Source organism: Mytilus galloprovincialis, chromosome 6, assembly GCF_965363235.1.
Source record: "Mytilus galloprovincialis chromosome 6, xbMytGall1.hap1.1, whole genome shotgun sequence".
Lineage (NCBI taxonomy): Eukaryota > Metazoa > Mollusca > Bivalvia > Mytilida > Mytilidae > Mytilus > Mytilus galloprovincialis.
Window position 1 is genome coordinate 65,937,967 of NC_134843.1, and position 12,775 is coordinate 65,950,741.

At 33.2% G+C, this 12,775-nt stretch overlaps 1 protein-coding gene across 3 annotated transcripts; it reads left to right on the top strand.

Annotated features, from left to right (window-relative positions):
• Window positions 1-269: 269 nt before the first annotated feature.
• On the top strand, window positions 270-11,086 carry LOC143080135 (protein deacetylase HDAC6-like). Of its 3 annotated transcripts, none has more exons than XM_076255842.1 (5): window positions 270-313; window positions 1,516-1,648; window positions 3,212-3,370; window positions 3,723-3,851; window positions 8,394-11,086. In XM_076255842.1, exons 2-5 carry the CDS (start codon window positions 1,550-1,552, stop codon window positions 8,451-8,453), a joined length of 447 nt encoding a protein of 148 aa, XP_076111957.1. In that variant the 5' UTR covers window positions 270-313; window positions 1,516-1,549; the 3' UTR covers window positions 8,454-11,086. The 3 variants fall into 3 exon arrangements, with proteins under 3 accessions (XP_076111957.1, XP_076111956.1, XP_076111954.1); XM_076255841.1 differs by lacking the exon at window positions 270-313 and adding an exon at window positions 319-450; XM_076255839.1 differs by lacking the exon at window positions 270-313 and adding an exon at window positions 620-681.
• The last annotated feature ends 1,689 nt before the right edge of the window (window positions 11,087-12,775 follow it).

Genomic DNA, 12,775 nt, shown 5'->3' on the forward strand with positions numbered 1-12,775 from the left:
CACCCCTACCAAAAAAATAAAGATGTTACCCCCCCCCCCCCCCCCCCCCCCCCCCGTGTTGGAGTTAACACGTCCGTAAACTGGCGTATACAAATCATAACAGTTTCAAAGGGAATTTTCAGTGCAAATTGAGTGCTTTTTACCTTTTCTAAATCCCGTACCCAATTCGATTGAAAAAAAATAATTAGCGGTTGAGTTGTCCCATTGAAGTTGATCGAATTTTATTTATAGCACATCATAAGCACTATATTTAGAATTGGAAATAGTAATATTTATTTTTAGAAACAATACAGTTGTATCGACGTTTCTTTCGGTAGGTTGTGTTCATACTTATTTCCAAACTATTACATATATATACAGCATACATTTTGCTATAAAAGAAAATTCAGTCAATCTTTTAAAATTATATTGATAAACTGGTGTCTGTGAGTCAGAAACATTTACAATACGGTAAGAACCTTGTTTAATCGTACAAAAATTAAGTGTTTTTAAATGAGATTGACTTTTTAAAATTAAATTAATGAACTTGATGTATATCTGTATTTTTTTCCGATTTATTTTTTAATTCCGATTTTTAAGATTTTCCCGGAAGTATTGTCCGATTTTGTTTTGTTTCAGTTGCTAGTCCTAATTATTAACCTCATATTCCAAAAACAACTATAATTTAACTGTTTCCTTTAAGTAAGTTCTTTTTTATGATAAACATTGATTTTAACATCCGTTGTGTCTGTACGATAATCAATTCAATTTATTCGTATGACTACCATGACTGTCCGTGTATTGTCACTTCGTTTTGAAGTGTTTTGATCTATTTTAATCTTGTATTTACAATGTATTTTTATTTACATGTACATAAATAGTATCACAGGGGCTTGTTTAGTGGGTCAGACGAGGTTTTACTGTCAATGGCGATCGCTATCCTACATAAACCACTAAACAAGCCCCTGTGGTAGTATAGATATAGAAGTATATATACTGCTTAGTCTTAGACAACATTTACTGATCTGAGAACTTGATTGAAAGCATGAAAGTAGTATATTTTTTACATTTGTAATCTATATGCCAATTTGTATTTAAAATGCAGACGGGCTGAATTAAAGGGGGAGGGATTTCACCGGTTGATTATTCATGAAATCACTGCAGCATGACTGGAGCATCCCCTCCCCCTTAAGCCAGTCAGTGGGTCCCCATTAATAATTTCTGGATATGCCATTGAAATTGCAGACATCGTTTTAGGGTCATGAATTATTATAAAATTTTCATGATAAGTTTCCCTTTCTTGTTCCTTGCAAGATGCTTGGAAAAGGTTATTCATTATACACGTTATAATTTTACTTCCTTAATTGAATTTTAGTGATTCATTGAAAAAAAATATTGTATGGTTATAACCATGATAACTGAATACACACACATGCAGATGTATTGATTTATTGGTGTACACTTGCTAATAGATACACGTAGATATCTATTTGTACAATATATAATTTTACTTAGAGAAAGGAAATAACTCTTTAGTTTCAGTTGTAACTGAAAAAATACTTCCAACAAAATGGCAGACTCAGGCAAAAGCAACAATCAACAAGGAGCCAGTTGTTCAGAGGAACGACCAAATACCAAAATGGAAGTAATCCAGTACTTGGAAGGACAGGTAGTCAGAACTCAGTAATATATGTCACCAATGTGGATTACTATAGCCACCTAGACTTCTAAGCTCCATTGGTTAAACCCAATAATCATGGCATGCATAAAAACGTTTTACATTTAGCTGTTGGATGTATCTGACTTGGGCTGGCTGGTTAAGTCTGCCGTATGAAATGTAATCTGATGCCTTGGGTAGGAAGCTTCATACGATCAGAACTTTAAGGAATTCCTGCCACAATTCTTCCAAGGGGTTGATCAGTAGCTTGATGTAATCCTCACTTTCTATGGCAATTTACCTCCCCATTCTTCCTCCCTGCTTCTCCACACCTACCATTGAACTTATTTGCCCCTGAAATTGAGAATGTGGAAGGCCTTTAGGTATGACTTTGCCTGTCTGTCCATAGTTTCATGTACAGAATGCAATCAAAACCTTACGGGACTAAATTATCTTCCAAGGCTTATCACTACCTTTTTGGTACACAAAATAAAGTGCATTGATCTTATCATTCTATACATCATGTACATCCTTTCCGTGAACATAATATGCTTAAATATTGAAGGCACAAAATTATATTACACTTGTTAAGAAAATTACATATATTTGGCTAGAAACAGGAATTTAATATTTGATTTAAAAATCTAAATGATGTCATTGTTAAAATCATCTTTAAAATTTGGAGTTATCTTCCTTTGTCTACAATTGTTGTTAAATCAACTACAACCAACATTACTTTCCACAGATAAATTAAAGCAATCGTTACTTCAAAAGTGAATGTTGGAGGTCAAAAAAATTTCTCAAAGATATTCTGCATAATATATAAATGTGTATAATATAGTTCAGTAAAATTTATTACTTGGCTTATTAATTTTGGTAAAATCTTCGTTAATGTATAGAGTATAGATAGGAGGCCGATACCATTTCCACAGTATTTCTGCATACTTTATAGATGTGCATCATATAATTTGGATGCATTTTTACAATGTGTCAAAATTATTGCATGGTTCAGGGGCGGATCCAGCCATTTTAAAAAGGGGGGGGGTCCTAACCCAGGACAAAGGGGGGGGGGGTCCAACTATATGTCCCCATTCAAATGCATTGATCGTCCAAAAAAAAGGGGGGGTTCCAACCCCCGGAACCCCCTCTCTGGATCCGCGCCTGTGGTTGTCCACCATTTACGAAAATGCCCACCAAATTACATAGTGTTTGGATTTTAACACAACTAATATTAATCGAGGACACGTCCTGAAATATGTGCTGGTGTCAAATTTACGAAAATTTATAACCTATGAATATTTGCTGTATATGCATCAGTCTCTTTGCAACACATACACATGGACGTTAGGCAAATATTCAATCGATCAATCTATAAAGCTGACATAGAAATCTTTCATCTGATAAAAATGTTTCAAACTACAAGTTTGGAAGCAAAATGCATACAACTTTTGGAAGTAATAGTTGAAAGGTTATCATTCAAATCATGATGCTTGAACTACATGATCATGAAGCCTATTCCATGGACAGTGCTTTGGAGACTGACAACTCAACCATAAGATATTTTTGGATTTTTAGGGGGTGACTGAGATGTATGCTGTGAACCCGCTGACATGGTGTCCTCATTTAGAGACAGTGGCGCCACTTCCGGCTGGTACAACAGTCCTTGATACAAAAGCACCATGTGAAAAGTGTGGTAACACATCAGAAAACTGGATCTGTTTAGTGTGCCACAGGGTGAGTTTATCTTACTGTTTGTATTGAAATACAACACTTGAGAATGGAAATTAGATTTGTAAAGTGTTTAGTGTTTTTATTTAATGGTCCATATAAAATTGAGAATGAAAATGGGCAATGTGTCAAAGAGACAACAACCCGACCAGCTGGCCCCTAAACAAATATGTATACTAGTTCAGTGATAATTGACGTCATACTAGACTCCGAATTATACACAAGAAATTAAAATTAAAAATCATGCCTATTACTACTACATTTTGCAAAGCGTTCAATGCAAGCGGATTCCATACTTATCTCTTATGTATATTTATGCATATTTATATTTATATAAATTTAATTTATTTTAATGAAGGTATTCTGTAGCAGATTTGTGAATGAACATATGGTAATGCATGGTGTGGAAGAAGGACATTTGATGTGTCTGAGTTACTCAGATCTGTCGGTCTGGTGTTATGGCTGTGATAATTACCTAGATCACCAGGTTAGTGAATGTTCAATGTGTCTGAGTTACTCAGATCTGTTTGTCTGATGTTGTGGTTTGATAATTACCTAGATCACGAGGTTAGTCAATGTTAGTCAATGTTCAATGTGTCTGAGTTACTCAGATCTGTCGGTCTGGTGTTATGGCTGTGATAATTACCTAGATCACGAGGTTAGTCAATGTGTAATGTGTCTGAGTTACTCAGATCTGTCGGTCTGGTGTTATGGCTGTGATAATTACCTAGATCACGAGGTTAGTCAATGTTCAATGTGTCTGAGTTACTCAGATCTGTCGGTCTGGTGTTATGGCTGTGATAATAACCTGGATCACCAGGTTAGTCAATGTTCAATGTGTCTGAGTTACTCAGATCTGTCGGTCTGGTGTTATAGCTGTGATAATTACCTAGATCATGAAGTTAGTGAATGTTCAATGTGTCTGAGTTACTCAGATCTGTCGGTCTTGTGTTATAGCTGTGATAATAACATAGATCACCAGGTTAGTCAATGTTCAATGTGTCTGAGTTACTCAGATCTGTCGGTCTTGTGTTATGGCTGTGATAATTACCTAGATCACCAGGTTAGTCAATGTTCAATGTGTCTGAGTTACTCAGATCTGTCGGTCTGGTGTTATAGCTGTGATAATTACCTAGATCACCAGGTTAGTCAATGTTCAATGTGTCTGAGTTACTCGGATCTGTTGGTCTGGTGTTATAGCTGTGATAATTACCTGGATCACCAGGTTAGTCAATGAAATTGAAACACAAATTATCCAATGTGTCTGAGAATAATACATGTATTAATTTTTTTTAAAGGCAATCGATGTCATTACTTGCTTTACATGTACAGTTGAGAACATATTTCCACTTGGAATTTTAAGCAATAGTACTGATGGATGGATGGCTGTTTAACGTCCAGTGCAAATTAATTCACAATCAGGACGAGAACATGATAATATGATATGAAAATAAACCCGACTTTGTAATAGATTGATACGTACGCGTAGGTCCGTATTTTTTACCATCTAGTTCACGAGCTTCCATGTCGATCCGGCCCCACGGATCGACTTTGGGCCTGATCGACTTGGGGCCGGATCAGTTTGGGGACGGAACGACCGGATAGCATAAAACCCTAGTTCACGATGATAAATAATCCAAAGGCACATTACTCCAACTCCGAGCAGACAAATCTTTGCTCTTACTTAGAGTCTCATGAGTTGTAATGTAAGAGTGCTTTTGTATCCGACTTTTCGGAGATAGGCAAAACACGACTTTGAAACTTTGAAACTTTTTATTTCACTAAAGGCCTCACATGAGGCATAATAGTACAATAAATTTAACAAACAATAATAATGCATGAACTAACATAATATACATATGAAGTAGGTGTATGCAGATGAAAGAGTAATATCCATATATTATCATTTAAATATAGACATAACAATTTTGCAAAATTTTGCCAACCCAACATGTACATACTTATCTTGACTATTCATTAAATTTGACAGGCTTACAGTATATTTGTTTTTATACGACCGCAAAAATTTTAATTTTTTGGTCGTATATTGCTATCACGTTGGCGTCGTCGTCGTCGTCGTCGTCCGAATACTTTTAGTTTTTGCACTCTAACTTTAGTAAAAGTGAATAGAAATCAATGAAATTTTAACACAAGGTTTATGACTACAAAAGGAAGGTTGGGATTGATTTTGGGAGTTTTGGTCCCAACATTTTAGGAATAAGGGGCCAAAAAGGGCCCAAATAAGCATTTTCTTGGTTTTCGCACTATAACTTTAGTTTAAGTGAATAGAAATCTATGAAATTTTGACACAAGGTTTATGACCACAAAAGGAAGGTTGGGATTGATTTTGGGAGTTTTGGTTCCAACAGTTTAGGAATTAAGGGCCAAAAAAGGGCCCAAATAAGCATTATTCTTGGTTTTCGCACAATAACTTTAGTATAAGTAAATAGAAATCAATGAAATTTTAACACAAGGTTTATGATCATAAAAGGAAGGTTGGGTTTGATTTTGGGAGTTTTGGTCCCAACAGTTTAGGAATAAGGGGCCCAAAGGGTCCAAAATTGAACTTTGTGTGATTTCATCAAAAATTGAATAATTGGGGTTCTTTGATATGCCGAATCTAACTATGTATGTAGATTCTTAATTTTTGGTCCCGTTTTCAAATTGGTCTACATTAAGGTCCAAAGGGTCCAAAATTAAACTTAGTTTGATTTTAACAAAAATTGAATCCTTGGGGTTCTTTGATATGCTGAATTTAAAAATGTACTTAGATTTTTAATTATTGGCCTAGTTTTCAAGTTGGTCCAAATGGGGGTACAAAATTAAACTTTGTTTGATTTCATCAAAAATTGAATAAATGGGTTCTTTGATATGCCAAATCTAACTGTGTATGTAGATTCTTAATTTTTGGTCCAGTTTTCAAATTGGTCTACATTAAGGTCCAAAGGGTCCAAAATTAAACTAAGTTTGATTTTAACAAAAATTAAATTGTTGGGCTTATTTGATATGCTTTATCTAAATATGTACTTTGATTTTTGATTATGGGCCCAGTTTTCAAGTTGGTCCAAATCAGGATTCCATATCAAGTATTGTGCAATTATAGCAAGACATTTTCAATTGCACAGTATTGCACAATAGCAAGAAATATCTAATTGCACAATATTGTGCAATAGCAATTAATTTTCAATTGGAGTTATCTTTCTTTGTATAGAATAGTAGTTGATAATATATGTTGGAAATTTGCCAGACATGACTATGATGTCATTTTCTATTTTTATTTGCCAATAACTTTATGTAAATAACTTCATTGGAAATTTGACAATATAAAATGTTGCTGATGAAGCTTTTTTTCCTTATCTTATCTAAAATGTTTTTAGATAATGTATGTTGGACATTTGCTAGACATGACTATGATGTCATTTTCTATTTTTATTTGCCAATAACTTTATGTAAATAACGTCATTGGAAATTTGCCAATATAAAATGTTGCTGATGAAGTTTTTTTTTTATTGTTTTATACAATAAACAATGTATATTCACTTTTACTACCAACCAATCTTTACCATTCAGTGATAACAAGCACTTTATTTAACATTTTAATATTTTATGATGTATTTAAAAGAGTAGTTATTGTTGTAAACTCCATTAGAAATTTGAATTGATATCAGTTTTGGAAAAAGGGAAACGGGGATGTGAAGAAAAAAAAAGGGGGGGGGGGGTTAAATTTTTCTCATTTCAGATTTCATAAATAAAAAGAAAATTTCTTCAAACATTTTTTTGAGAGGATTAATATTCAACAGCATAGTGAATTGCTCAAAGGCAAAAAAAAACTTTTAAGTTCATTAGACCACATTCATTCTGTGTCAGAAACTTATGCTGTGTCAACTATTTAATTTTAGATTTAAAAAGTTTGAGGAAGAAATCTTTAATTGATTTGTAAAATCTTGACATTTGTTTTGTGTAAAAAAAAAACATGTAATGTCAAAAATTTGATCACAATCCAAATTCAGAGCTGTATCACGCTTGAATGTTTTGTCCATACTTGCCCCAACTGTTCAGGGTTCGACCTCTGCGGTCGTATAAAGCTGCGCCCTGCGGAGCACCTGGTTATATATATGATCAGGTATAAACTTGAGTCTTTCTTGAGTAAAAAAGTTACAATTAAATATATGATGAAATTCATCACCCAGTTCTTGCGAATTACAAAGATCACAAATTCTTTCAGCTCTATTGATACTAAAAAATCTACCAGCTTCAATTGGCAATTTATGGCTACCACATCTAAATTTAATAAGATTATACATCAAGTCAGGTGGAAGTACAGTGAGGTAATTCTCAAAGTTAAAATCAGATTTATAAATACGGTAATTAATACACGTCGGTGAGTCATATACTTGTAATTTCCAACCTTCTACAAATTTTTCATGAAGTACTTGCTTTACATTTTTAGACAGACTTATATTTCTTAATACAGATTGGTCATACCAATAATTTCCATAACCACATTCAATTAAAATATCTTTTATATATAATAACCATTTAGAATGGTACACATCACCTTCATTCAGGTTATGCAACATATCATACAATGTTCGAGATATTTTCTCTTTTTTGCCATTTAAAATTCGACATCGCATGTCTTCTTGCTTAGAAATAGGAGTTATCTCCATTTGTCCATAGCTGTTATTTAACAAACTACAAATATGGACAACGGATGATGGCTTCAATTTAAATTATTGCATTCCAGTGTGATGTTTTATTTTGAGTCCCTTTCTTATAGTAAATAGTTGTATATTATACTTTACCCATCAGTGCTCATCAGCACTAAAAATGCACTTTAAAAAATTATAACTTTGGTTTGCTTGATGCACTTTGTATATCCGGGATAAAGATTGTCTGCCATATCTGCTCTGTATGAATGTAATGTTGCACTTGAATTTATTTTAATTTTGTGTAAAAAAAATTTTTAGTTGGTAAGCATATTAAGATGAACTTTAATGTATCATCAATATTTTCTTCTTTTTTTCAGCTTCTCAAGCCAGCGAAAAATGCTGCACATCTTCACAAGTTTGGAGAAGGATTGCAGTGACAACTTGTAACATGTGAACAATAGAAACACACGAACGCCTTGCTTGTCATAGTTCTTTTTTATTGCACATATCACATAAAGTGTATTGTGAACTGCTAATGCACTTTTTGTTATCATCTGTAAAATATTTGTTTTCTCTTATTTTTGATAAATCGTTGTGTCTATTTGATATAAACTTTGATAGGATGGTTCTTGGACATTCCTTTCAGTATTATATCCCGGGAGTCCTATACAGCAGTCAAGCTGGTTCCAAAACCTCTAATTGGCAACACGAAAAACAGAAGCAAAAATTGTATGGAAGCAAAATGTATTCCTCGTCCAACTGACATACTTAGTGAAAAAAGTACAGTGCAGACCAATCCATCTTCCAAGATGACCGCAACTGCAGAACTATTTTATAATTTATCGTAAAGTGCAAAAATAAGAAAGGTACGTGTTGGAAACCATGATACACATGCGATAAACTTCAGCAAATTTAGCTACTTGGAGATTTCAGTTTATTATTTACCAATCTTATTCAAATACACAGCCCGTGACGGTCGCATACAAGGATCTTACATAGTTGATTTCTGCTTTCTATTCTAGAGATCTGACTTTCGGGATCCTCTGTTTTGTAATAACAGTAGAATAGGGTTATGTCAGATCTTTGTAAGCAAACATGAACACAATATTTGCATTTTAGTTAATTATTTGCTGACTGCTAATTTGACTGGCTAACAGTTTCTTAATATATTTGGGATTGTGGTAGAATTTACTGGTATTCCTTGACCAATTAATACATTAGGGAAAATCAGCAATAACTCAGTATTTTTTCTTTGTATACAATTAATACCGGTATATGCAATTAGGAGATAACTGTATTGTATTTTAAGCTCCGACGGCATCAATTGGGGATTTGATGGTCGCAAATTAAGTTTACTGACGACGCGTTAGCGGAGACAGTAAACGGGTATTTGCGACCATCAAATCCCAAATTGATGCCGTCGGAGCTTAAAATACAATATTGTTATCTCCATTCTAATGAAACCGACAGAAAACAACGTTAAAACATGTATTTAAAATCTGTCATATTCCGTCTGCGCTTGCGCGTACGTCCAATAGCATCAAATTGTCAATTGATGCCATGTAAGAACGTGACGTTATCCAATCAAAATGAACGTTACAAACGTTGTTGCATTAGAATGTGCAATGTATTGTTATTTTTTTCAATACGGTTAATGTTTGTAAAGCTATTTTTGTGACTGTGTCAATATATATAGTGTTGTATTTATAATAACTTATACTTTTGCTAACACACGTCTTACTTATAAGTAGTAAGTTAAACAAAACATCATCGAAAGCCTTTTACGTGAATAAAAAGAGATTTTAGGTATACTTCACGGAGACTCTAACAGGTGATGCATTGTTAGCCTTGTCGACGCATTTGATCCCGTTCTGTTCACTAGTCTAAGAATATAGTTAAACCGAATAATGCAGCCGTTATAGTCCAGTCAAACTAAGATATAACCTCAAACTAATTGCAACAGAAAATGTTTTAGTTCTAATCTATAGCATTGTGCCCTTTATATACACAGAAAAAAAGTCCCATAAAATCTAACTTCAGGAAAACTCAAAATCAGCATTTTTAATTTCCTATGGAAATTAACATTGGAAGGGGAGCTAACTCTTACAAGAATGAGTCTTTTTTTGTCAGTTTTTGGTTGTTTTTCTTGAAATTTATGTAAAGTATGATACTTTGATGGGGTTATAAGTTTGTATTTGACTAAATTATATAATCTTCTGCTCATGAAATGTACAACACCGAAGTGTTAAGGGTATTTTTATTTTTTTCGTGCATTTTTCATTAAAGAAATTGCAAATTTGAAGCTTTGTAACCATTTTGAAAAAATAATGTGAAAATTTGGTATTGTTTATATCTGTATATTATATTTTTTCAGCAACTTAATTATCTAAAGAAACTTTAAACCACAAAAAGAAGAATACATGCTTAATTATTTTTTATTAAATTTGAGATTCTTTACCTTGACATGTTGAAAAATTCAATAAACGGTCAACTAATGAATTACGAAATCTAGATTATAGCTTGATCAAATATATGAAAACACCTTTAGAGTTGTTTGTTATACTCTAAAGACCCCTAAAATATCAAGACTCAATACATTCTGATGAATAGAAGCGGTAAAGTTATAATTTTGTATCAATTTTTATTGATATTTTTGCCTTTTTTTGCAAGAGTTATTTCCCTTTTCAATGCAAATCTCCATAGGAATTTTAAATGGGGATTTTTAAGTCTTCCTCAAGTTAGATTTTATGGGACTTTTTCTGTGTATATTTGGGGTATAATGCTAAAGATTAAAACTTTAAAACCTTCTGTTGCAATTACTTTCCTTGTTAGGGTCAAATTTATGCTAGATTGACTGGACTATTATATTCTGCTATTCTGTAAAGGCTTCATACATGGTTGAATGAATCGTCCCGCAAGTAGGAGAGATTGATTTTGAGGAAGACTTGTCACTATTATATGGATACCGTGACAGTATATTATGCTGTTTTGACTGTTTTCGTCTCCTTTATTATTATTTATATGTAGACAGCAACAAGTAAAACAATTTATGAAATAAAATTAAAAATGTTCTCTTTATTTTTCAATTCTGACTGTTTTGTAATCAATCAAGTTTAATGTTTGTCGGAAAATATAACGATGAATTTTTGTTGTCTATTAAACGTCCTGCGTCAAATATTTCATACATATTCAGGACACGTTAATTTAAAAATACAATATTCAGGATCTATAGAGCGATCATCACGAAGTACGGGAATTTCTAGAAAATGAATGCATGTAGGATATGGGCATATATTGTGCCTTCTGACCATACACAAATTTAACGTCCTCATCTAGAACGTACCGCCAAACAGTAAATGTGGATGTCCTTCTTTAGAAATGATTTTATTACCAGATTGGAAAAGTCCAAGGATATTCATATACATTTAATATAAATGCCCCTGTCAACCCTTTAGATTAAATCATTAGAAAATGTTAAAACTGGCTTGTACCAGCACTGTTATCTAAAATTATTCCATCCATTGCATGCATTTATGTTCTATTGATTGATAGGTTGCCCGTGTGCCTTTATCTAGACTACACCGACTAATTTGTGCTTTCTTGTGTCAAGACAAAGTAAAGTGCAAAGAAAATAATTCGCATCAAATGTACTAAGATTAATCATATGAATCTGTGTAAACAAATTTTAATTATTGAAATATATGCAACAATAAATATATCAAGTTTGATATATCAATGTGGTGTTGTAAATACATGTATATAAGGTATATAGTATATACTATCGTATGAAAGTTGGGATTTTGTTTTGTGTTTTCTCTATTCAATTTCTCTTAAACTGTACAAGTTGGAAGGCAAGTTAACAAAGGTAACTTTTAGTATTATATTAAATATTGGTTTTTGATTGTAATATACAGGCACCAGTATAAGTACACATTTTATTAAAAAAAAGAGGCGAAAGATACTAAAGAGAACATTTAAATATAATAGGTCCGAAGAGGAGGGGGACGAAAGATACTAAAGAGAAAAATTTAAATATAATAGGTCGAAGAGGAGAGGGACGAAAGATACTAAAGAGAACATTTAAATATAATAGGTCGAAGAGGAGAGGGACGAAAGATACTAAAGAGGACATTTAAATATAATAGGTCGAAAAGGAGAGGGACGAAAGATACTAAAGAGAACATTTAAATATAATAGGTCGAAGAGGAGAGGGACGAAAGATACTAAAGAGAACATTTAAATATAATAGGTCGAAGACAAACTGACAATACCACGGCTAACATCGAAAGAAGACGAACAGACAAACAATCACATAAAGTACTACATATTAAACTTTTAAGAATACAAATTAAAACCCGACATAGAACTGGGGTGATCGCATATGTCCCAAATAGAGTACACAGTTCATGCTTCATTAGTGGCATACGTACAAATTCGGTGATAGCTGTAATAGGGAAAAGAAGACAGTATTATGGTAATGACAATTGAACAAGTTGACACATTGCATAATGGTCAGCCAATTCATGATGGCGTCTGTAAAATTGTTAAAGAGATGACTTCATCTTTCCAATTGGAACCCTTGTAACAGCTTCTGTGAAAGCAACAACCCTCCAGCAAGGAAATTAATCATGATAGGAAATTCAAGCTCTGGAATGTCTTATCAACTGGAACATATATAGTGGCGCTAGTGGAATGTTACTGCAAAAGTGTAAATCGTTCACAATTTGGAGACTGAAAAAGACATCAAGATTACGACACA